Source organism: Athene noctua, chromosome 13 (assembly GCF_965140245.1).
Source record: "Athene noctua chromosome 13, bAthNoc1.hap1.1, whole genome shotgun sequence".
NCBI classification, from domain to species: Eukaryota; Metazoa; Chordata; class Aves; order Strigiformes; family Strigidae; genus Athene; species Athene noctua.
In genome coordinates, this window is record NC_134049.1 from 13,846,117 (window position 1) to 13,872,094 (window position 25,978).

A 25,978-nucleotide genomic window follows, 5' to 3' on the forward strand; every position below is an offset into this window, starting at 1 on the left:
TTTTTTTTTTCACGGAAGGCGTGCGTCGAGAATAAATATAAATAACACCCGCTCCCGTGAGGGAAAAAAATATTTTCTGCCTCCGTTTGGCACAGCACCCCGGATGTAGTGCCGGGCGGCGGCCGAGGCGCGCGGTTCGGTTTCGCGGGCGGCGATGGCCGCGGAGCGGCGGCGGCAGGCGGCGGCGGGGCTGTACGGCCGCCTCCTCCGGTGCGGCTCGGCCGGGGAGGGGGTGCCGGGTGGCGCTCCAGCTTGTGGGGAGGCTGCTGAGGGTCTGGCTGTAGACCTGTGGTGTTTCTGTTTATGCAGTTAAGCTTGCTATTTAACGAGGAACGCAGAGGAATAAAACCTTACGTACCTTAACGTTTCCTTTTCTTTCAGAATATACGAAGAAGGAAGAGAAAGCATCCCTGAACGTCCGTATCTCTTTGAGGTAAAATAGCTTTGAAAGTACAGTCATGCAACTTGAGTCGGCACGTTTAAAACGCGCAGCCATTGATCAGCAGCCGGAATGTGCGGGGGGGTGGTGTATCATGTAAAAGGCAAAATTTACCTCAGCAATAACTCTTTGGATCTGCTGCTCCCTCGGGACGGAGAAGCAGACACGGGTACCACAGTGCCGCCCTCCCGGGGCCAGCACCAGCCTTCGCCTCCCTGCTCATTCCTGCGCGCCACCTCATTTTTTGCCCCTGTTAACTTGCTTAAAATGGTTGTAGTGGTTGTAGGTGTGAGAGTGTTGTGGGGTGGGGGTTGTGTTAAGTGCACAAGGTGGGTGCTAGTGTGTGTGACTGCTGTGAGGAGAGGAAGGAGCTGCCACAGCACCTGCCCCCAGGTCGTATTTTCATGCTTCAAACTTGCATCTTCTGATGGCATGCTTTTTATCTTAAGTATTTTTATGGGAAATGGGTTATCTACATGAAAATAGCAAATGCTTCTAAAACAGCTTTTGGAACATAGGAATAGCTGGAAAATCTCTAGTGTTATTTAATTGTATTAATTTTGGGGTTTATAATGTTTGATAACAGTTTGAAAATAAAATCAGGTGATTAAATATACAGTAATGTGAACAGCAGACTAGATGTGAAGAATCAAGCAGTACTTCTCTCTATGTGTGGAAAAGTCTAAGTAAAGATTGATGTTCCTTCATTCTTGAGAACAGGCTTGAATTATTTAATATCTCCAAACTGTTTACAGCTCTCATGAGACATTCAGAGAAATGATCAATTGATTTTTTAATGTTGCTTTAAATGAATGTTCTCCGTCTCAGGGATATTTGGTGACTGCAATTGCTACTTGACAATAATGATCCCTCATATCTCAGATTATCTGGAGTTTTGTTCATGGAACCGAACTTTAGTTTCTCATAGAATCAACCTGTTGGAGATCAAATTTTCTGTGTTGGTTAGTTAGAAGTTGTTGCATTTTCAGTTTATTTGACTCCACCTATGTCATGCTGTAACTATTCTCCTGAAGAAAGAAAGCCTTAGATTCATGAATGCTTGCAATAGGGTTGGAAAACAGTTTGTGGAGTTAGTTAATTTTGCAGTTTCTGGTATAGAAAACTTCCGAAACACAGCATTTATAGGTAGTGTATTAAAAGGTTTTCACTTTATTTTTTTTTCAGACTGACGTAGAGATCTGTTTGATTGGTGGTAGTTGCAAAAGTCCTATTGAAAGATTTTGGAATGGAAACAGTGTATATATTTTGCAGAAAGCAGTAAGTGTCTATGACAGTTGTTTTTTAAAAAAATGTAATCTAGACTTTTGCATTCCTATCAAATATTTTAGCATACCTTGCACTTTTTGACTTACCTATGCATTTCTCTTAGAGACACAATGAAGAAAGTGACCCAATGGAAGAATCAAAAATGGATGATGCTGTTTATGTCTCTGAGCTTTTACCAAAGGAGAGTTCTGGACCAGTGGCTCTTTCTGTCCGAAGAGCAAAGTAAGTGTCAAAGGTCTGCCTCCCTGTTTGATGTAGCTTTCTTTTGCAACTTCCGTCTCTCTTCTTAATATTCAGAACCTGTACTATTTTCAGTCCCCCAAAATTAAATTACTCATTAGTTTAGTGGGGACATATGACCATTTTTCATCCTGCAAAATGGTCTCCCCTGTCTAAAAAAGTTCCTAACAAAGTACCTGAGGTACTGGAAAAGCACTTGTGAGCTGTCCCATTAGGTTAAAGGGACTGTCTGGGTGTAGGTGAGCAAAGAAAGCTTACTAAGACTTCAGTGCTTGTTTTTGTAAGGTTTCTGTTAAAAAATAAAATATTTAATTTGGCTCTTTGGCCGTTATTAAAATACCAAGGCATGGTACCAAAGCATGGCGACTAGTTTGCTTAACTAACTTACCCTTTTAACATGTTTAAAATGTAAGTTTCTTTTATAGTTTTAGAACCTTTAGTCTAAATTAAAATATTACATTAAGTACATTCTCAGTTATGGTGTGCTGCCTGTAAAAAGAGGATTATAATACTGCATTCTTTTTGTAAAATGATTTGATGTCTGCTAGCGAAGCATGGTAGGTAGGAGTTAAGTTATATGTAAGGCATAGATTTAGCTTTACTTGCTGACGTCTTTTTTTTTTTTTTTTTTTCTTATTCACATTTCTAGGCAGTTGATTTCCTTGTATACAATGGTACAAAATCCAAACATGACCCACCTGAAGATAAGTGAACTGGTTGTGCTTCCTCCCCTCTGGATAAGGTGTGATGGTTCTGATCCTGAACATACTTGTTGGCTTGGAGCTGAGCCTCTCAAAGCTGGCAACAAAATCACAGGGATCAATTTCTATATGGTTACATGTGATGGTAAGGTTCTAATGTTACACATAAAATTAAATGAGGAAGGCTTAAAAATGTGGCAATATTGATGTAGCAATGGTATCTTTGTCCTTTGTGTGATGTTGGCTTGGTAGAGCTCTATATTCCTCTTCTTAAAAAACAAAAGAAAAAAAAAGAGAGAAAACAAAAGATATTTTAACCCACGCTGTGTGCGGGAAATGACTTTTTAATATACTTAATGCAACAGTATCTGTGCAGGCCTACCTTCACTTGTGTACCATAACTTGGCAAATTTAAACTGTTAACATTCAACTGCTTATACAAGCACTGACTCTTATTAGCAATAATTATCAATATCAACTAACTCTAATTATTAGTTATCAGCACCAGCTCTTATTATCAATAGGACAAATGCAAGAAGAATGTCTGCTTTCTAAAGGACAACATGAGTCGTACTTAACCAAATGGAGTATTTGAGAATTAATTTTAAGTGCCAAATTTGATTTGTGTCAATATTTTTTTGATTCTTACTTTTCTCCCTTTCTTAGGTCCTACAGCTGATAAAACTCATTTTGCAAAGCTGGAAGAGCTCAAAATGGCACATAAAAAGAAACATCATTCATCTATTGTAGGTTTTTATGGTCTGTCATGTCTCCAATCTAAGTATAAAACTCTGGTTTTGGATTTACGATACTGGTTTTGGGAAACTTTATAGTTTCTATTTAGAAACTCGCCTTAGTGTGATTCTGTAGTATAATTGTCACTTTTGAAGTAACATGTGAGCTCCCTATGTTATAAAGCTTTTGTCTGATATTACCCCTTTTTTTGTGTGTGTGAAATGGTTTTAAAATTGTTTTGTATGCAAGCAAAATAATCACTGTTATGGTGGTTTTGTTGCCTTTTTAAAAATATCTGTTCATTCTAGGTGATGACAAAAGGATTTGCTCAGTATGAACTTATTAGGGCTGCTGCAATAGAGGACACAATTGTAGAATCTGAAAGCAATATATCTGTTCATATTACATGGAATACTGTCGATAAGGTTCTGGAGACACCCCCACTAATTTCAGCTGCTGTGCTGGTAAGTCAGGAAGGAAAAAGCAAACCAAACCCAAACTTTCCACTGCTTACATCATGAGTAGTACTGAGTCTTGACATCTGTGTTTGTTAGTCTTTAAATAAGCAGCACAATGTGTTCATAATCTAAATTATAAATGATGCTAATATGCATTTCACTACTGAAAATTTTAGGACACTTGATTTCTAAAGTTTGAAACTGACATAAACTTCTGGAACTTTCAGAATATTGCACTGGAGTCTGGGGACCCCAGAAGTCCTGTATATGAGCTATATAGAGAACTGCAGTTTCTCCTTGTAAGTATAAGTGAGAAATTCTGATTTTGGATTTACATAGAATGGTGATTTTATGTGCTAATAATTTACTTCATTTAAAACTTCATCATATGTTTCAAAGATAACTTTAAACTTTTATTTTAGAGTAAACTTTGAGTTCAGTTTTAGGAATCTTGGGTATAAAGATGACAACCCATCACCACCAAAACCAGGAAATTAAAAAAGTTTCCAAATTCATGGTTAGCTATAGAGAGAGATGTATAATTCTGGGGGAAGTTTACTGCATTTTGAAGTATGACACATCCAGAACCTCAAACAAGAACTGATTTGTGTTGTTTTGATTTTCATGCTGTGTTTAGGCTTTGGCTGAAGGTTTGAAGACAGGTGTGACTGAGTGGCCTGAGCCATTAGAGTCTGAATCAGCTGTTGAACTGGTCCGGGAGTTTCTGATGGGTAACTGCTGCTTGTTAGATGGAGACAAAGGGATGTCAGATTTCACAGAAATAAAAGGAAATTCCACATACAATTTTAAAAGTATTAGAGATGTTAATTTCTCTGCTATAACCACCTGTACAAAGTAGTCAAGTTAGTACACCTCTGTTATTTTCCTTTGTCCTAATATCTTGGATAAAAGTAACGACTGTTTCTTTATAAAATGATGCACAGTGTTTAAAAAGCAATCGAGAGAGTTCTGGATGCAACTTTCCAGTTATCTGATGTACACAGGGACTTCTGAATGTGCTAAGTGTACCTTTGGTGGTGGAAAACAGTACTGTGATGACATCTTAAAATGAAGCATCCAGAATTACTGATTCCTTCTGAAAACTGTTGTGAACAATATGTCTCTTGTCAGAAGTTTAAGATATCAGAAAACAAGTCTAAAAAGAGAATCAGATGTAAGAATGCACCAAGAGATTTTCAAATGCAACTGTAATTTTTTTTTTAAGTAGATAAAACTTGGACAAAAGATAAAAACAGACAAAAACTCTCTGACAAATACAAGTGTAAGAAAACCAGAGACACTTATTAGACCACCTGCTACCCCTTACTGCTTCCCCACTGGAACTTAACAGGTTAATACTTAAATAATAGAATGTAGTAAAAGTATATGAGGAAAATGTATGTCTTATAATAAAAAATAATAAATTTTTTTTCAGACTATATTCTTACCCAGTAAAAACATTTAAAAATTGATAAATTTTGGCTATTTGCCATCCTGTCAGTGTATTTGTTAATTATGATGTGCCCAGGGATTTATACGATTGGTTTGTAATTTTTTTTTTTTTCATAGTGTGAAATTTATTTTTCTCTTCTCCTAGATTTAAAGAAGAAGCTGGATGGATATTGTGTATCTGGAAACAAGAATGAAACAGAGGTAATGCAATTTCCTACCAATTGCCTTGTCAACTTGTTTCCCTTATAACTAGTTATTTCAAACTTCAACTACATTATATATTCTACATATATATGTATATATGTAAATACACAGGTATAAAGATGTAAAAAAGAAAAAAAATCTCTTGCTTTCTGTTTCTGCTATGTAAAAATAATGGAAGGCGGCCTTACAGGCAGAAGTAGGAATCCCATAGCTATCCTCTAATAGGTAGTCCACTGTAATATTTACCTTCAGAAAACTTCCCTGTTTTTCTTATTCTAAATGGTCTACCAGTGTCCATTATACATATTTTTTTATATAACTTAGTGGTATGGAGCTGTGTTGATTTGCTTCTTTCCCTTCCTTTTTCACTACCAGAGGCTTGCAAACTGAACTGCAGTATATCAACTGCAATCTCTGACCTTTGCGCCAATGCATTCTATCATTAATTTGCTTTTCTTGCCTAATTTAATGATTTTAGGCCCATTTAATGGTATCATTTATATATCTGTCCTATTTATTTAGAGGTTTATGATATTCTGAAGCAACGGACAAATTCATATTATAAAAATGTCTGGTTTTTTCCCCTTTTCAGACTACAAGGAAAGGTTTGGGTCTTTTTCCTGTTGAGAAGGAAGTTGCGTTTAGTTGATAAACTAAAAATATATAATCATTTCTGTGTCAGCTAAATCAGAAATATTCAGGATCAGGATAACAGGAAACAGTTCTCTGTTCTGTGAATCTATGTATGTATTAATTTTGGCCTTCCAGGGCACTGTTAGGTATACATACAGCTATTTAATCATCTGTGAGTTCAGTGTAGCGTAGGTCACATTCCAATTTAGTGCTTGCTGCACTCTGTTCTTAGTATTTACTAATGCTCCGTGCATTGAGCCCTTGTAAGGTGAAAACGACCATCCTGAGCCTAAGCAGTTCGTTTTTGCTAGACAGTCTAGTTGAGCTTTACTTGGCTATGATCAAAAGTCTTTCTGGTAGTAGGCTTCACTTCCTGGTCTAAAGCTAACAATTATCCAGTGTGATAATTCTGAAAAGAATTGGTCTCACTTTTAAATAAAAATATGCCTCTAAGCTACTATGTACTAGTGGTTTATATGTGGTGGTTTCCCTGGAAAAGGAGAAAAATTAGTGATGAACCTGGTATTAATCTCTGGAGAAAATTTGAATTCATAAGGTCTTTGAATCTTAGGCATCGTTTTTTTACTTAAGATAAGCAAAACAAACTCTTTCAGAAAATCAAGTGTGACACAGCTGCAGTGGACTGTTCAATAAAATCAATCTTCAGTGAGCGAGGAGACCTGGACTTTGCTGAACAGTTATGGTGCAAAATGAGAAGTAAGTGTATTGTGGTTTTTTGCCCCATCTGTTTTCCTTTAATTCTTCTGTTCTCTGTATCTATTATACTGTATTGCTTTTTCAGTGAAATAAATATAAATTTCTCTGAGTTTTGAGGACTGATCAGCTCTTCAGAAAATTTTTACCGACAGGTTTTTTCTGAAAGAGCTAATTTTAGGTATGTGAGATGATGTACTTTCTTACAACATATAAAGGTAGTCCAACATCTAGCAGGAGATATTATATTTCATTTTATTTGATTATAAATGGTACTAAACAATCAGTAGTACTCATCTGGTCTAAAACTGAAAACTGCACACAAACTTTATCATTCTTATAATGCCACTCACAGTCCTTCAGTAAAATACATTTTTATTTATGTAGTACTACTTTTCAGATTACTAATTAACTTTTGTTAAGGTGTTCCAGAAATTATAACAACTCATTTCTGTTTGAGGGATAGAGTTATTCAACCTCTAAATCCTTTTCATTTCTGTTAGTGCAACCACTGTTGTGTTTGAATTGAAACTAGGTAGCTAAAACGCACTGTGATGACTGCACTGTGTCCTGCTTAAGGGCTGTATCTGCTACACAATGTCTGGAGGCTTGTTCCTTGTTTAGGAAGCAGTTAGTTGGGTAAAGTTCATATTCTAGATAGATGCTGTTCAGTTAAATTTATAAAATGTTTTGAGCTTCACTGTATATAGAGAGAATGTAGCCAAAATGTGTTATATGACAAAATACTTCTGCCATGGGCTGTTTTCTTAACAGGCATATGCAGTTCAGTGGCCTCTTTTGATCATTGTTTCTTTAGAGTAACCCTTTTTAAAGTCATGATATGACAAACTTAACAAAACCCAGTGCAATCTGTCACTTCAGCTGTCATTCTTGAAATGAGGGTTTTGTTCTTGCAAGTATGCATTGGCCTATTGCTATTAACAGCTACAGAGAGAGCTGGATTGATAAATAAAATATTGCATCTTTGTTTCTTAAGGTGTCAGTTCCTATCAGGAGTTGATAGAGTGTTTCACACTGATCATAAAATCCCTGGAACATGGTGAGATACAGCCATGGGTATGTATTTGTATTTCACAATAAATGTCAAAATTTTGAGTTGTTCGAAGTATAGTTCTTGTCACTTAATTGCCCCTCATTTCTGTGTTGTCTTATTTTAAAATTACTTTCACATGTCACAGTTTGCCTCTATTTCCATGGTGTTGTACTTCTGAACAATGTTTATGATGTTTTATACGCAGTTACATCACAAGAAAACTTTTCTAACTTTTAGATTCATCAAGGGAGTAGCAGTTTGCTAAGTAAATTGATTCAACAGTCTTATCATGGAAAGATAGAGGTCATTTCCCTCAGTGGCATCACTCCGATTCAAATGCTCTTAGAGATTGGTTTGGATAAGATGAAGAAGGATTATGTCAGTTTTTTCATCGGTAAGCCTGGTATCTGTTAACATCACTAGAAGTTCAAGAGAAAAGGTATTCCATACAGGAAATAATTAAGTTTTTTATAACCTTGACTGCACTTCTGCTCCCATCTGCTGTTTCCACCTTCCTTAGTAATTGTACTTTTCAGTTATATATGGTTTCAAAAGTTAAAAAATTAATTTGTTTCAAAATAATTATAGCTTGCATAACCATGTATTTTTTGAGTTGAAGAAACCTTTAGATTGAACTTTAAGTAAAATAAATACCAGATTTAAATAACTGTGAGCAGTTTTGTTTTTTTATCTGTTTGCTGTAGGTGAAAAAATAAGACCCTCGTGCTCTTTCTGTCTTTTCCTTTATGGTCTACACGGGTTAAAAGGAAATCAGTCAAGGGTGTTTATATGTATTTATATGCAATAGCTGTGTTTGTACAGTCTGTAGTATTTAGAAAGACGTTTTTGATTATTGTTTTATATATATATATATATATTATACTGGATTTTATATATTATACTAAATTTTTGTAAAGTACAATTTTTCTTGCAAACATTGTAGCTTTGTTTTCAGTATTATAGCTTTATTTTTTTTCTAAATCTGTGAGAGGGGGTTGTGTTTTACTGTTGTTACTATTTCACTTAATCTCTTAATTTCTTCATTTCTTTTTTGCTTCATCAACCCATTTTCATTCTTTGTTTCATTTGCTCTTTTGTTTTCACTATAAACCTTTATGTCCCAAGATGAGTGGTTGTCTCAAAGTATGTGGTAGGTTTCTTCATTGTGCAGCCTTGATGGTAAATAAAATACTGCCTCTAACATGCCACTTTATAGGCTGTGTTTTTTCTTGTTTTGAATTGAGTAATCACGTCAGTAAATAACATCACAGTCCTAGGGACATTGGGCTGTTTTTTTAGTAGAATTCCCTGTTTTGTTACCTGAACGTTGCTTATATTTCATTTGACATTATACAGTAAATTTTTTTTTTTTTCCTCTTGTTAATTTTACAGGCCAGGAACTTGCAACGTTAACCTACTTGGTGAGATGCCCTTTTTTTTTAACTCTGAAAGCGCTATAAAGTAGAGCACACTTAGCTGATGGTGGGATGCAAGTTGTATCGTTCTTATAAGTTGAGAAACTGAATTGCAAGTCATGAAGAATGGAACAATATGCTGCAGAAATGTCTTTATGTTGTTTCCTTATTCATATATTATTTCCTAGATATCTGATATAGGACAGTGAACCTATGTTGATACTTTGATAGCATAGAACTTTGTTCTGACTCTTCTGGGCCATTCTTAAAATTCTGGCTTCTCAAAAGAGGGAGGAAAATTAGTATAGTGAGGGTGTGTTGCGTGTCTGTAGAAACTGAGCATCCAGTTAAGAGCAGAAGCTGTTTGCTGTTCCAGGATTACTTCATTTCCACATCTGTAGATCTACAAGAACAAGTTCATCGTGTTCAAAAGCTCCACCATATGCTGGAAATAATGGTCAGCTGTACAGTCTTACTTCAGTTTAAACATGAGAACCTCTTCCCTTTGACACAGTAATTATTTAACTTTTACTTCTTGCTCTTTCAATGACAATAACAAATAGATTCTTTGGTAGTTGTAAAGAAACTCTTAAAAAAAAAAAAAGTGTCCCTCCTTAATGTTGATGATAATGAGACTGCAGAAGTAGCAGTTGGATCCTCCTGCTAAATTTTGTTTTATGACTAAAACTGACACCAAAGGATATAATAAAATCTGAGAGTATAGTTAATCTTGCACAAGGTTTATGCAGTGTTGCACAAGCATTTCTCCAAATAAAGTTAGTAACTAGCTGATATCTATTGTAGAATCTGCATGAAGTATTATAAGGAAAACCCTCTAAATGAGAAGCATGTGTTTCAACTGCCGATTAGACCAGCTCTTGTCAAGAAGTTCTATCAAAAGTAAGAGAAACTTCAATGTTTGCAGTATTAAAATTCAGATGTGACTGAATACCTGACTGAATTTTGACATTTTTTGATTATTCTCTCAGTGATCACCCAGAAATATGGAAGGTGGACATAAGCAGTGCACACGGACAGAAGGAGGCTAAAACAACATGGCAAGTTAGTACTAATCCTCCGGTTGAGCATATGACATCAAACAATACAGGTAAGGAATATTTGTGGTGAAATGAAATAACAAAAGTACACACTTGAAACAAATTCAGTTTTTATACTGGGTTCAGTGGGTCTGAACTTTTTGTTACATTTCAGCAAATGCAAAACGATGTTTTGCCTTTTATTAAAAGGGTGAGATAGTATTTATATAATATAAAAGATTTTCAGAAAGTGGTGACTTTCTGCCTCCTCACCTTTGAGTTATGTTTTTAGAGTTAAAAAGACAGAATAGTTCCAATATGACATGATTAAATATTCTCCACAGTATCTTATAGCTTACTTCTAAAATCTTTGCTGGTGTATCTGAGAATGGGTTTGAAGCGAAATTTACCTGTTATTGAATGCTGATCTCTAGTCAGAGAAGCAAGCAGGTGCTAAGAAGGGAAGACATGCCTTGCTGCAATCAACGTAGAACAAGTGAAAAAGCATGAGAATGGGGAAGATTTAAGCATATAGACCGGTACAGAAATAATTTGCCTTTTTGGGGTGAGGTTTGATACAGGGTAATGCTTTGGTAAAGCTTTCCTGTCGTTCTCAATTTTTGTCATGAAGTGCTCCTTCCAGTAAAACTGAAGTTTCGAAACCCCTTCTTGAAGGTGCTACATGATCAATTTATCTACAGTTTCTCTTTATAAAGGTAGTGGCTAATTACATCTTTTTCTTTTGTCTATGCAGGTCTCTTTTCTGATTCTACAGTTAATGGAAGCAGTGAAGAAAGAATGTATTTTATTACAATGGCTCAGTGCAGTCAGGTGCATTTCACATAAATGCAGGTTACTCTGCAGGCAGGCACTTGAAAGGTACAGTAAAAGGGAAAGTTTAGTATTGTCTGTGTCCCAACAGTATATTTAGAAACACTCTGATTTGAAGAGCAATACATCTTACAGAGTTACTTGCTTTAGTATGCTTAAAGTGTGACATACATAGCCATAATTCATCTGTAGGCACCTAGTTTGTTTATAAATGTGCAATTATGAATGTACAGTGTAATTATTTTGAAAATATAGGAGATTTTTTGTTCATATATTGATAAACATTCAATAAAGTTCTGCACTTTGGGGTTTTAAATTTTATTTTTATTCATTAAGAATGCAGTCAGACACTGTTCAAAGTCTGAATTATTTTAACCCAACAAAACAAGCAATATTGTCATGTTTTCGTGGTGTCAAGTGACATTTCATCATCCAGATATATTTGGAAAGTTGTTCATCCAGAGCATTGTGAACTTCTGACCGTTTGATTTTCTTTGTCCCTGTATTTATATTTTGGAGTATTCTTGGATACACTTCTCTCTCTTCAAATTCATTTTTTTCCCCTCAATGCAAAGTGAATTATTTTAACAGTGTTGTCTTGTGTACTTTTGCGTAATTTTCTGAAAAAAATGTTCAGTATAATTGGCTGAGCATAATCATTTAAATATGTTAGAATGAAAGTTGCATATGTTCTTATGTTGATTAGATAGTGTATGTAATGTTTTACTAGTGTAATTTTAGATATAGTTACATGATGTAGTATATGCTGATTAAAAGACCTGAGACAAACATTTTGCATAAAAGAAACTATAGGCTTTTGACAAGTAAGCAAAAGGAAAACCCCAGTATTTATGCTTTTTAAAAACTATAAATTTCTATAATTTCTGTTTTCTCCTCAGTAAATTTTATTTCTTATCCCTTTCCTAATATTATATCTTAATAACTCTCAGTTTAATAGTTAGCCTTTGAAGAGAAGCTAAGAACAAGGCCCATTTTTGGATTTATGTACTGATACTGCACATTCAGTATAGGCACATGCAGTGTTGAAAATACAGTGCGAGTTAAATAGGAAGGTTGTTTGTTGCTTTGCTTTGGAGGAGTAAATAGAAGGACAATATAGCCAGCTGGTCGTATTCTGGAACAAATTTTTTATAATCATGTACTTAACTTGTACCTACCTGCACTAGAAGTGAATCTGAGGTGGAATATTACATTCTAGAACTGCTTGCATTACCTATAATACACATTTTTGTGTGTAATACATTATAAAGTCTTATGAGGTAAACCTAGTTCCCTGTAAAAAAAACAGAGAGATAAGAGTCCTTGGATAAATCTGACTCAGCAGTTGTCGTTTTTGATTCATCACTTCAGATAATTCTTCTCCACACCTAAATAGTAAGGTGTATACTATCCTAACTTTTAAACATGAATAATAAGTTAATGTTTAAGTGGTGCTCTTTGAATATTTAAATGCTTTTCTATTCTAAAATTATGTGTCTGTCTCTCATCAACTAGCAGTTTCATGCTAAGTAAAAGTCTTACTGATGAACAGACTGAAATCAGAATTTGAAAACAGCTTTCAATCACTTGAAATTTGTACTGGCAAGACTGGAATCACTTTAATCTTAGCTAACTATTGTTCTGGTGAACAAAATGTATAGTAGTTTTCAAAATAATAAGAAACATAAAATCTGCTCCTTAAAATTAGTAGAAAGTAATGCAGAAAGAAAATGTACTTCGGGTGTTGTTAAAAAAAAAAATTATGTTTTGGGAACTGAAAAGAAAAAAACTAAAAGTGCTAGGTGTACAGGTAAAGTAATATTTCTTTATCTTTACAGTGGTATAAAATGAGGCATCTGTGGTAAACTTTAACCAATATAATAAACCAGTTGCATATTATTTATTATGCAAAGTGAAGATGTGTGTAAGCATGCAATTTTAACTATGATTTCGAAGGTAGAATATTAGCAGGACAATACTGATGAGTATGCAGAGTGTGAAAACTGTAGGAAGAGCAATCTCTGTCACCATTTCCATGTGAGTAATCAGGGAATCTAAAAATTTGAGAAATGAGTAATACGTAAGAAATTTAATCTTCTGGAGTATACTAATTGTTAATTTAGAGTTAATGTAGATTAAGAATTTTTTGAACGTTTATGGCTAAAATTATTAACTGTTGGCATTGTCGTAAACAGCAACCAAAACAAACAAAAATTTCTTAAGTCTGCAAAAGCTGGAGCAAATCCATGACAATTTTTCCTTTCTTTTTTCTTTCTAAGATAAATTTTTGAAGATATGTCAGTGCGCAAAGGGCTGCAAAAATTGTGCTTACTATGAATTAGCTTCAGTGCATTAGCAGTACTCAGCTGTTCCCTTGATTTTTATTCTCCCCCATCAAAGGAAGGTTAGAAAAGAAAATTGTCAAAGAGAAATCCTTGGGAAGCACTTTAGCCTTTTTATGATTGTTTTGCAGCTCTTTAAGAAATGAAATGGGGTTTATTTTGTAGAATTTTGCTCCACAGATAAGCCTCAAAGAGTTCAGTAAACACAATTAATTCACCTAGGACATATCACTCAGCAGTTGAGGCTAAGTGGGATAAACTTAGGATGACTGCTTTGACATTTTCTACCATGTGGAATTAATTTCATCCATCTTATGAGACTTTATAATATTTATTTCATATTTCTTAGAAGTTCCAGAAATGTGTTGCGGTAGAGTATTCTAGTTCAGGAATTACGAAAGATCCTGGATTACACTGGGAAGGTCTTAAGTGAGCTGGGTTAGCTTGGCACTGTGAAAATTGCAGGCAAAGTATTTACATGTTCTCGAGCAGCTGATCGAAGTTGTGCGGTTGTTAGCTTTGTTACCAGGAATATGAAAGAGCAGAAACATAGCTTAACACTACCTTAGGCTAGTGCTTAGCCCATTTTTAAAATAGTTTCATTGTATGTCAAAGTCAAACGTTTTAGGTATTTTATGTCTGCTTGGTTGTCTTAATTTGTCTGGGTCTGTTTTATGTTTGAAAGAGCATTTAGCACTTTTTATTACTTTAAGGAGAATACTGTCATCCCTAGCCTTAATTTTAAATAGTAACTCTTTCAGTTTGTGTATTCCATTAACATCCAAAGTTGATCCGTTTAGCTGCAGTGATTTTAGTTGGAGAAAGTAAAGAAAGACATTTTTCTTTAGATGCTTATGTATTTGAAAGCTGTTGTGCTTTCAGGGAGAAAATAGCTTTTAGGACCTGCTAATAGTAGTATTCACAGAGAAATTTAAAAACTGAAAGTTACATAATAAGCTTTTACAAAACAAAACAGAAGACACATAATTACCTGTAGCAAGGAGTTGGTGTGCAGTAGAGCAAGTGTCCATGGACCTCTGATACCAATTTTCCACCTGAGGAAGTTGACATGTAGCAGTTCTGTTAGACTGTAATATTCTCTCGCTCACAGCAGCTTATTCTCTGTCCCTCAATGTTTGTCCACTACAGTTGGCTTGAAACTATTTTATTCTGCCACTACATGATTTTCTTAGTTTCTTTGTAGATTTTATTGCAATGTATTTCTTATAGTTGTTTAATAAAATTTTTAAAAGCACGTAATATATTCCATATTCTTTTCCAGTAAGGTAGCGTGTATGTGTGATTTTTCTGCCTAACCATCTGATAGAGCACTGGTAACTTATGAGTCAGAATTTTTGATTACATCAGTAAGTCCAATTAGAGTTTGGTAAATGCTTTAGAAACAGTAATTGAGGCTGTTTCCACTTTCTCTGTCTCTGAAGGCCTGTGTATTAACACATCCCTAATTTAGAGACCCAAAGTGTCATTCTACGTGCTATATTCATGCAAGTTTTTCCATAAAATTCAATGGGATATTTGCCTGTATATTGAAGGAAAAAGAAAAAAAGACTAAAATTAGCAACTGACATCACCTCTCTTTGGTTTGGGAATCCATTTGCAGTGATAATCTTTTTGTAATAATCAACGGATGCCTTTGGGTATCGTGGTTTGTTCTTGTTTTTAAAATCAACATGATAAAATCCAAATCTTTCAGAGAAGCCTTTGTTCCATTCAAATTTATCCAGCAGTGACCAGGCAGTATAACCTTTGACATTAACGCCATCATTTAGAGCTGTAAACAGAACACAAAGTATTCTGTTAAGCTTGTTGCCTGTGTTTGTCATCCTTAAAATATGGTTCTGTACATGGGTTTTTTTATACCAGAAAGATATTGGGAGAGGGGGAGAAGGACAGAAAAACAATAAAGTATTAAGTGAGTTAGATTCTTTGAAAACGTTATTTTTAGCTTAGAGGTGTGAGATCTTTAGAAGAATGATAATAGGTGCAATTTCTCCTTTCTAAAAATGGAAACTGGTTATTACAATATTAAATCTCATGTTGGTTATTGTATTAATTAGCATCAGTACATTTGGCTAGATTGTCATTTTTGTGAAAATTTATTAGTCTAGTTTGTCCATTTTGATCTGTGAATATTTATTCCTCTATGCTGTAAATTACAAGAGTAAAAAATAATCAGAAGGTGAAAACGCTCAAAGAGCTCATGCACTAAAAAGATGTTTTTAAAGTTACCTTTCAGTATTTCATTAATATATCCTTTCAGATATTCTATCCGCCATTCATCACACAGCTGAGTACACTGTACCTTTTCAGAAACTCCATTCTCTGTCACATAAATGAGAGGGTTCCCATACTGTGTCTGCAAACAAAGATATGTTTAGGCCAGTTCATAGAAACAAAATCATCTTATTTTGACACAACATGAGATTCTTAGTAAACTGCATTAAAAGACATTTTCTAGATTTACTTAATTACATTTAGTAAGGAAAATGTATAACTAGGAATTCAAGTTAACTATGGTTTTTATTTTAAAATTACTGAATTCTGTAGTTTTCTGAACTGAAATTAAGGTGGGTTTTTGGCAAAGAAACTTCCCGTTATGACAAGATAAATATATAGTTGAAACTGTTGAAAATCTACAGTAGTTTAAGTGCAGCTTCTACATGTAACCATGCTTTTTGTTCACTTTCTTTTAAAGACTTATTCTGTAATCACCTTAATGAAGTTGAGCAATCTTCTGAATCCCCAAGGCACAGAGTATAACCATTTAGCTCCTGGAGCTGGCCATTTTGGGTCCACCAGCTCAGCCAGCTCACGGTCAGTGTGGTAACTTGACGTTCGTAGAAAGGGAAAGCTCTTTTGCAGAACATAACGAGTAGTAAAATGACCTATTCCAAGGAAATCCGATGTACCTTTAATATAGGTTTTCTCTTGCACTGAGAAAGTTGGTAATCTTGATTTCCCCAGGCCCTGCTGGGCACTCTTCCTACCTATCAAAATATTACAGGAAACACCTGAGGAGCACAGAAATTTGTTTTCTTTACCTCACCAACAATAAATATGGTTTTCCTGAACTTACTGCAGAGACAGTTTACTTTGATTGCTTTTTTAAGATGAAGTAAACTTTCATCCTTTTGGTTTGGAGAAGCAGGTTGAGTACACATGGAGAAGACAGTGAATTAGTGTTTTGGGTTTTTTGCCAAAGAGCATGAAACCTGTCAACCAAACGCTTGGAAACATAACATGACAAGAACAGAAATGCTTTGCTGCTGAGTATGTCACCTATGTTCTTCATTCTGTGAAACAAAGCTAGTGGAACCCTGTAGAAATGCAAGCTTTAGTGATGAAAAACTGCTGGTTCTTTGTCATCAGGTGGAAAATCCAGCAAAATATTTACCAAGACCCTGTCTTAGGCCACTAAAAATGGACCATGACTGAAAAGTGAGGTGGTTGCTTTCTTTCCAGTTGGGAGCACTGAGAGGTGCAACTGTTAGGCTCAACAGTGGCTCCAGTTTTTAGTTCTAGCATGTCCCCAGACTGCGCAGGAGCTGTCTAGCCCACGGGCCATTTGTTGCTTTGCCTTGTCTCACCTATTTCCTCATACTTGACTAAACTACACGGTGGACAGGGGCTATTCTGTTGTAACGTGCTGTGAGTGCATCATTTATTCATGTTATAGTTGGTTACTGAAGCTTACCTACATAATTCTTCATAACTTCTGGATAGTCTCCTTTGTAAATTGGATTTGCAAACCATCCCAAATGAAACTGTATATATCTTTCAGCGGCGTCTCTATCTGTTTGGCTATGTGGATCAACAGGTTCACCCCAGCCACTAGTCAGGGAAATTCCAACCATACCTTAAAACACAAAGGGACAATTCTGCAGTTTATGCATAATCTTTTAAGCGCTTAATATAAATAGAAGCATAATTACAGAATGACTCCTTATTACCTTGCTGCTCGCTGCGCCATGTGTTATTGTAAGAGTGCCATACCTTTGCATGAGTCTGTAAATTACAAAAAAAATGCACATTTTAATCTGTTATGCCATAGTCAGTATAGGAAGCTAGTGAAGAATAAGAGCAGTTTTTGCACTAAGGTGGGTGAAGATATCACATGATTTCTTTTATGTATATTGTGGAAGCTTTCATTTCATATAAGTTGTCAAAAAAGCATTTATGCAAGATTCCTTCCCTAGATTCCAGGAGGTCCCCATGAAGGTAATACACAGCATTCAGTATAGTGTTCTGTCCAGCAGCTCCAGTCTTTGCATGTCTTTTGCCAAATTTATTCAGACAAGCAAAAGTTTATTTTTACAAGATCTAGGCTTAGTGAAGTCACTTGCAAAATTCAAGTTCATTTCAACAGGTCAGGATTTTACTCCTTGTTTCTGGAGTAACCTGGATATTTTCTTATTCAGCCTATTTTACAGTACATTTCAGAGAGACACTTAAATTGCAAGGAAAAATTTAAGTTGTTGTAGCGAAGTGTCACACCAAGCACCTCCCATCTTATGCTACACCTGAATATGCATTGGCAGTTTAAAGTCAGGTGATAATTTTGATGTGTGAGTTGGAAATTACATCATTCCAAAGCTATATTTCTGTTTAAAGAGCCAAATCAAAACAGTCTGTTAAAAATTTTTAATTCACACATAATTTAAAGAACGATTTTAGTTTTACTTTAATTATGTGGTGTGCTGCTTGGTATGCTCCACATCCACCGAGCTTCAGTCCTGGCGCATGTTCTCCTGTTTCGTAACCCTTTTCAGCAACTGCCTACAAATACAGAGAGTTAGTTATGCTCTGAGCAGCAGAGCTAATGGATTTGCTGCCGTCCTATGGACTTGGATCCTGTGCTTCTCTGCACGGTCTGACTCTCTCTCAATCTCTGTGTCCTCTACAGTCCTCTTTTTCCTTCCCCTCCCCTTGGCTCCCATCTACTACCCCACTGCTTGGTTGATAATAAACTGTGGCTTGTTGGAAGCCACGTGTTGGTGACGAGTGTTCGTGGACTGACTCGCCAGCTTGCTCTTCCCTGATGAAACACGTGGCAAGTTATAACTGCCTCTCTCCTCTCCAGCTGATAATTTTTCCAAACTACTGGAATTTCATGTCTTAAAACTATGCCCCTGTACAGAATCTAGCCACTGAGATTTTTGGGCACAGTGATTAATGGCATAAGTTCCTCCCTTTTTCTTTCCCTCTCCAATTTTTGACCTACTTTCCTGTAGTGTTACTGACAGAATTTTGGGAACAGAACTGTGTATGGGAATGATTGGAAGGGAAGCATTGATAACTTACCCAAGGATTACTAAAAGTAATCCAATGTTTCACACGATCGCCAAACTTCTCAAAACACAGATTTGCATAATCATTAAAATAATTTATCATGCTTATATTTTGCCAGCCACCATACTTTTCTTGGAGAACCTTAGTAAATAAGAATTTCAAGAATCAATAATGTTATTTAAAGTTCAGCTGCCTATTAAAAAAGACTTCTATTTATATTTCAGTAGCTCGGAGATTTTTCAGAACTTCAAAGTATATAAACTACAATGTATCTAAAATGAAAATGAACGCAAAATAATTATAAGCACACTTAAAAGCATTCAGGCATCTAAAAATGTTACTGAAGTACACTTAGTCCTTAAACTTGGAAATATGTTTTCTATCAGAAGCATTTATATTAGACATTTCACTAATTTAAATGTTGTCAAACCTGTGGGAGATCCCAGTGGTAGAGGCTCACGATAGGGATAATATTGTTTTCCAGAAGACTATTAATTGTATCATTGTAGAACTGTATTCCCTTCTCATTCAATTGCTCTGCTGATGAAACACACAAACAAGAAATTACCTGGATTGTTTTTCAGATACCTGGAAGAATAGAAATCTAAAAATTTTAACTAAGTAATTTTACATTAGTGATGGGTGTACTGTAATAATACGTGTGTAATAGCTAAACTCTGTTCTGCAGACAAAGAAACAGAAGTCTGTTTAACAGTATCGTTAAAAAACTATGGTATACTCACCATTAAAATTACTTGCCTACTAATACTGGCAAAAATACAGTGAAATTGTTATGCTTACTTTTGATGCCAGTGGGCATAATCCGAGGCCATGAGATAGAGAATAGGTAGTGATTAACTTTCATCTCCTTCAGTAACTGAATGTCATCCTGTGAAAAGAAAATCCAATTAACATATCTCAAGTCTGAGCAGAATAACTCTTCAGTTACTCATCTGTCTTAAATAGTACTGAATGCAGAAATCTATAGAAAGAGTTTTGCAAAAGAGGATTCCATCAGTTATTTTCTGTATTTGCTTTGAGATGATGGCTCTTTCTACTTGTATACTTCCTTTTTAAACATTTTTTTGTTTAAGGAAGTCCTGTAAGTTTTGTATTAACAGCTATGAAAACTGGATGTTTTCACTCTCCAATAGAGGACAGAAAAATGAGTTGAGGTATTCTGCAACACAATTACATTTATGTCAGAATTTGTAATGTGCATGTTTTAAAAAATAATATAAGCCTGTAAATCCTGACCTCAAACATTTCAGCTTAGGTACAAAAACATGATTAGGCAGGCTTTCATTTACCATCTCATACTGGAGTTAGCACAGAAGATAAACTCAGTGTAAATACATGTTCTTTTTCTAAGGAATCATACATCTTTGATATTAAATGAAATTAGAAATTGATGGTAGATCAGCCAATGCAAAGAGGATTCTGATGATCCAAGCCAGTAAAGGGTGCTTTTATGTAAAAAGGGCCATGTAACTGAATGCGTATAAGCAAGTTTCAGAAGGTATTTTGAAATACAAGCCCACAGTAGTGAGTAAATGTTGAAATGCTGTTGTTTATGCCTGAATTCTCCCTGAAAAGTAGGTCCAGTGATCATCATGTCAGTCTCTTCTGATGCAACACTCCAGTGAGTCTCAGAGTTCCAACCTCATAGGGGGTTTTTATTAAGCTGTTCTTTCAAGCTTTTACTTGTTTGAGAGGTCAAATGAAATCTCTCCTGCATTTTCCTATTTTAGGATAGTAAGGCATCATTCTTCTTAGTTCTGTTCGACCTCTGGTTCTCCTTTGGATTTCTTACAGGTGAAAAAACTTCATGGAATATAACTTTTATCAATTTAGTTGGAATTCTAATTATGTGATATTGACTTATAACAGTCATTTGGACTCTCTTGCCTTGTCTATCTATCTTTCTTCCAGGACAGTAATTCTAAAATTGTTTTTGATAGTTTTAAGCTTGGAAACATATTGCTAATAGAGCTGCATTGTTTATTTATTTGTTATCCATTCACAAAAATGGAAAACATTCAGACTGAATTTTAAAGCATCTGATGGTTTTATTATTCTTAAATATACACAGAAAACCTTTAAAGCTGCTCAAACACACAAAAAAGATGCTAATTTTATTCAAAGCTCAACTGTGTTCATTGTTCTAACTAAGCATTTGGATTTCCCACAAAATTTAGAATATTTCTGTGAACACAAAAATCCTGAAAAAATGAGACATGTTTGGGAAATACTGTAGTACTATTGATTCTATAAGATTATTAGGAAAGAAAATCTTACTGAACTAATTGAAATATCATCCTTTGACTTCCTAAGTTAAATGAGCCTATAGAGCAACTAAAGCATTTTGTCTTTGCTGTCATTTCAAAATGGGAAATCAGTATCATGAAATGGCTGCAGAATGTTTCTAGAGGGATAGTTCCTCTTTAACGATACCTTAACTTTGTAGTAGCCATCACATGCTGAATCTCCTGTTTCATTTCTAAACACTTTCCCTTTCTTGTGAGTAAAAGCATCCCAGATACTTGGTCCTTTCCCATCCTTGTCCCAGGCCCCTTCAGTCTGGTACGCAGAACTTCCAACACCCCATAAAAAGCCTGAAGGTAAAAAGAAGTGAGTTAAAGATTTAAACATTTCCCTGCAACACTGGTCTTTGTACTAAGTTTTCATATGGGAAACTAATTGATAGACCTTCACAGTTGCATGGCTTGGTGTGAGATGTGCATCATTGCATGTCTGCTGAGCAAGAGGCCAATGTTTTCTACGTGAAACTTTATCGGTGCATGAAAAGGGACTGTCTGAAAATGTGGTACAGACTAAAAGTATCTTTTTCTGACGTACTGAAAAAGGAATCTAATTCTTTTGTATATTAAACCTTGTTACTATTATTTTACAGTGATGAGGTAGGGCATTGATAGCAAGGCAGAAATATCTTACTGTAAGAAAAAATTAGGTTCCCACCTCATTTTTGCCTGCTATTTTTCATGGGTTTTTTGGCAATTACAAGTTTAGCTCATTATGTAAAATACATGGAAAGATTCTGGATTATTTTCCTAGTATTATACAAAAGAACATAATAAATCCATTTCATAAGTCACTTAAAAACTTGAGCATGAAAAAAAATCTTTTTGTTTTGATTTTGGTTGAATGAAATGTATGTGTATAAATACATATTGTATTCATACATCATATATATATGTATGTGTATAAAAACACATTAAAGAAAGGACAAGGTTTCATAAAGCAGTACTGAAAGTGAATTAGATAATAGTAAACAGCTTGAAACAAACCCAACACAATTATTTTCTTCACATTCATTTCTTAAGTTAGCTCCATAACTAAGGCTATTTTTAGGTTATAATTCTTCATTAGCTGTAGATAACTTATGGAAAAGGAGAAGAGTTTTCAGGTGTGATTTATTATACTGTGCATCTTCAGTCACAGACAGGAAAGGGAGATCTGGATATGAAATATGAATCTATTAACATAAACTCTGAGTTTACTGTTTTAAGTATATTTCCAGGGCTAGGTGCAGAAGGTGATACCAAGTATGCATTCTGCAAGAGCCTCAATTTTTTTCCTGCCATTTCCCTGGAAAATGGCAGTAAAACCTTTTGGTAGCTTTCTTGTGCAAACACACAAGTAGATCTAAAGCATTATAAAACCCACAATCAACTGTAGTTCAAAAGTACCAGCTGGAAAAGTGCCATAATAGAAAGAGCCTGGATTATTCTTTGTCCACTGGAAATCCTCAGCTGTATTCAGCCGTATTATTGGCACAAGCATATACCATATTCTGAAAATGTAAATCTTCATTGCTGTTAATTTCATCGCTGCAAAGTGTTCTCTGCAAGTTCCCACCTGATAAAATAGAAGAGCATTGTCAAGTATTGCCGCTCTACAAAATAGGCTTAGGGTGATCAAAAGGGAAAAGCTTATTTTTTCTGCTGAATGGGTATGATTTTCACTGAAGGCTAAAAGCAATGCTTGGGCTAAGTGGAAGATGCAGTTAAGCTTCTGGCAGGGTAATGAAAATGAGAGAATGAAGTGCAAAATTATAGCTATTAGAAGTGATTGCTGCATATTTTCCATGATGTTACTTATCTCTATTATATTCTAAAACTCTGTTTGTTGGTCACTATTTTGTTCTGGATTTCAAACTGTCTCACCAGTTGCAGTGACCAGAACCCTGCAAACAGTGATTGTGAGTGGGAGCAAGAAATAAAGTGATTATGCCGCTAGCATCTTGCCACCTAAATACGTAATGGAAACAAACCTTGTGGAAGTTGAAAAGGAAAATTAATACTTGCAATTGTTGCAGTTTTAATAATTGCAGCTTTTATCTTGATGATGTCCCTTTTATCCAGTTCCAGCATCAATTTCAAATGCTATTATGTACGTGCTATATTTTTAACTGCTAAATCAGGTTAACCTATTGGTGAGATGACCAATTTTAATCATTTTAGTTTCAGAAGGGCTTTGTAGAACAGCACTATTTTCCCCAAATTTATATGATTCCCAAAGGATCTGTTTTACATTCCTGAGCCTTTGTTGGTGAATTTGAAGATGGGGTTAGAAAGTGAGGAAAAGTAGAACAAATATCTTATTTAAAATAATAATATTTTGCATTGGAGCATTGTATAAAAGCTAACTACAGCTGGAGCTTTGAAAAGCAGACTGGGATTACACGATTGGACATGAACAATAAACCAGTCAATCGGACTGCTTATGTGAGAGCTTTTAACAGCCTCGGGGGTCTCAGGAGCAGGTAAATGAAAATACCACGTCCTTGCCTGCCTGTACGAAACCAGCCTTGCTGCAGTTTTTCTGCAACATGCAAGAAGGGAACTGCCTTTTACACAGCATCTCTTCTCATCAGCTTCTCTTGCACAGCCCTGGGGCTCGTGACAGAATGAGGGTGGAAAAACCACCTTCAGAATGGGTTGAGCCATGGGGAGCCCACTGTGTGCTCCTTCACCTTCTCTATTAGGAGATGTCAGTAATGGGAGAGACTGGCCACACAGAACTGAGCAACAGTTTATTTCTGACTTCCTTTTTACTGTGATTTTGTAGCATCTGTCTCCCACATGTAAAAATTTAGGACCTGTGCCAAAGCCTGGTGGGAATCTTTGCATTGATTTCCCTGGAGTATAGGTCAAGCCTGTACTGATCTGTGATGCCAGATCCAAACAGCCTTGTAATACCTGTGTTGCTTGCAGATTGGTTCCTGACCAAATGGAAAAACAAGTTTGGCTAAAACCAAAAGGTGAAGGAACTGCTTTTCAGTACCTGTAATAAATGTATGACCTCAGAGACTTCGTCTTGTGTCCTTCTGCGCTTATTAAAGAGTATTCCATATCTCCTAATTAACATAGGAACTGCATAGCTGGTTTGGGAAAATGCATCTACTTCAACATCAAAGGCCTTGGTTTAAAAGAATCCTCACCTCTGCATTTCTAATGTTAACATTTAGATTGCAAGGGGAAAAAAAAGGAGCAGAATACAACCATTTAAAAAATTGCAGGGTCTAAATACTCTATATGTATTTTTATTTTGAATATAAAAGGTTGCAAATACATGTGATTTTAATTTAGACATTGACAGTCAAATTAGCTCTTCAGCCTAGTCAACAAGTTTGTTTAAATTTAGCATTACCCTTCGTATTCTTGTTAGGAATGACTGACTGTCATGTGAAAAGAAGCAAGAAGAACAAAAAATGTGTTCTGCGAGATAGAGATATCATTGGTTTCTGTAGCTGAGGCATTAACCCTATGGGAATAGGACTGGATGCTTTTGTAGGGGTGCTGAGATTTCTGTTCCAAAGCTAGAGTGTAGCTTTAATAACATTTTGGGGTATTTATTATGGTTTTAGACATCTATAACTACTGGATTCATATTTTGGGTAACTCATTTGGAGCTAGGAGTAACAGCTGAATCAAAATCAGTGTATTTTTCAACTCTTTGGCCTGATAACTGTATTAGAAATTATTTCAGTACTTCAAGAGTTGCTCAAGCACAAGAAACACATTGTCAAACAAACATGATTTTACAACACCCTGTATTGAAGAAAATAGTCTTTTTATGCACAGGTCATTGTGGAATATTCTATCAGTCAATTTTCAAATGAATACATGCTTTTTGGAACTCTTCATTGCTCTGTTTTTCTGGCACACACCTTTACAAATACAGTAAAACAAACAGCTATTTGAATAGTGCAAAAAGATTCATCAAGTTTAGTCTGTAAGGCTGGTACTGTAAACCACTCTTTTGACCCTCTTTTTCTCTAGCAGCTATGTTACCTTCTACCCAATTATAAATCGAGTTATTTTAATTTTCCCCCATTTCTGGCTTACCTGGTGTTCTCCGCAATAGATGTGTCCCAACTGGGAGATTCCTCTGAACTGCCAGAAATTTACCAGGGTATTCAGAATAAATTTACTTTCACGGAATAATTGCACAGAATTAATCCAACTGTCACAAAAACTCAGGAGAAACATCTAGTGGAAAACAGCATTTTGTTCACTTACAGCCAAAACAAAAAAGAACAATCCTTTTGTATTCACAATCAATGCCGCAGGAAAAGGTTTAGCTTAACCATACGAATCTTTTAGCAATGAGGTATTTTCCTTTGTAAGCAAAATTAGCTTTGCGAGTGATCTGTACATTCATACATAATTGCGCTTGCTCTTGAATAGGGTATTTGTAGACATTTTTCTCTTGGTGCAAATGTCTGTATCCTAGATGGTTTTTGGCAGGGAGATCTCACTGGGAGATTTTGTGAGGTCAAGGGTTTTGTTTTTACACGGTATAATTTTGAATCAGATATTCAGGATACTCTTAAAAAATAATATGCTCTTTCTTTTCTCTTGTTTCTAGAAGAATTTATTATGGTGATGTCTTTGTGGAAAAACCTCTCCCAGTCTTGGAGGTCAGCTGTTTAGTTTGAGCTATAGCTGTTCGTTCTTTCAGTTCTGTGAGTTATCTTTTAGTCCGCCCTCACAGACAGTCTGCATCAAAAAGACTGTGAAACCAGCAAACCCATTGCTAGGGCTTGCTGGGCTGAAACCTTGTGGTTTCAGACATTGCTGCTCACCTGGCTTTCAGGAAG

At 35.5% G+C, this 25,978-nt stretch overlaps 2 protein-coding genes across 4 annotated transcripts; one reads left to right on the plus strand and one right to left on the minus strand.

Annotated features, from left to right (window-relative positions):
* Positions 1 to 67: 67 nt before the first annotated feature.
* On the plus strand, positions 68 to 11,257 carry ZWILCH (zwilch kinetochore protein). The gene is made up of 18 exons (XM_074917421.1): positions 68 to 210; positions 382 to 433; positions 1,625 to 1,717; positions 1,830 to 1,948; positions 2,616 to 2,812; positions 3,334 to 3,413; positions 3,711 to 3,866; positions 4,088 to 4,159; positions 4,498 to 4,591; positions 5,458 to 5,513; positions 6,764 to 6,866; positions 7,861 to 7,940; positions 8,155 to 8,311; positions 9,310 to 9,338; positions 9,709 to 9,845; positions 10,137 to 10,232; positions 10,322 to 10,440; positions 11,124 to 11,257. Exons 1-18 carry the CDS (start codon positions 155 to 157, stop codon positions 11,213 to 11,215), a joined length of 1,788 nt encoding a protein of 595 aa, XP_074773522.1. The 5' UTR covers positions 68 to 154; the 3' UTR covers positions 11,216 to 11,257.
* Positions 11,258 to 13,138: 1,881 nt separating this feature from the next.
* LCTL (lactase like) lies at positions 13,139 to 22,686 on the minus strand. Of its 3 annotated transcripts, XM_074917422.1 has the most exons (13): positions 22,563 to 22,686; positions 21,307 to 21,467; positions 19,654 to 19,741; positions 19,283 to 19,392; positions 18,865 to 18,993; positions 18,244 to 18,339; positions 17,514 to 17,568; positions 17,258 to 17,419; positions 16,276 to 16,550; positions 15,793 to 15,919; positions 15,135 to 15,334; positions 14,534 to 14,597; positions 13,139 to 13,254 (listed from the first exon to the last, which is right to left on the minus strand). In XM_074917422.1, the coding sequence occupies exons 1-13, from the start codon at positions 22,684 to 22,686 to the stop codon at positions 13,139 to 13,141; spliced, it is 1,707 nt and encodes a 568-aa protein (XP_074773523.1). The 3 variants fall into 3 exon arrangements, with proteins under 3 accessions (XP_074773523.1, XP_074773525.1, XP_074773526.1); XM_074917424.1 differs by lacking the exons at positions 14,534 to 14,597; positions 15,135 to 15,334; positions 19,283 to 19,392; ... (1 more) ...; positions 21,307 to 21,467; positions 22,563 to 22,686 and having other exon boundaries at positions 18,865 to 18,954; XM_074917425.1 differs by lacking the exons at positions 14,534 to 14,597; positions 15,135 to 15,334; positions 18,244 to 18,339; ... (2 more) ...; positions 21,307 to 21,467; positions 22,563 to 22,686 and having other exon boundaries at positions 18,865 to 18,954.
* Positions 22,687 to 25,978: the final 3,292 nt, after the last annotated feature.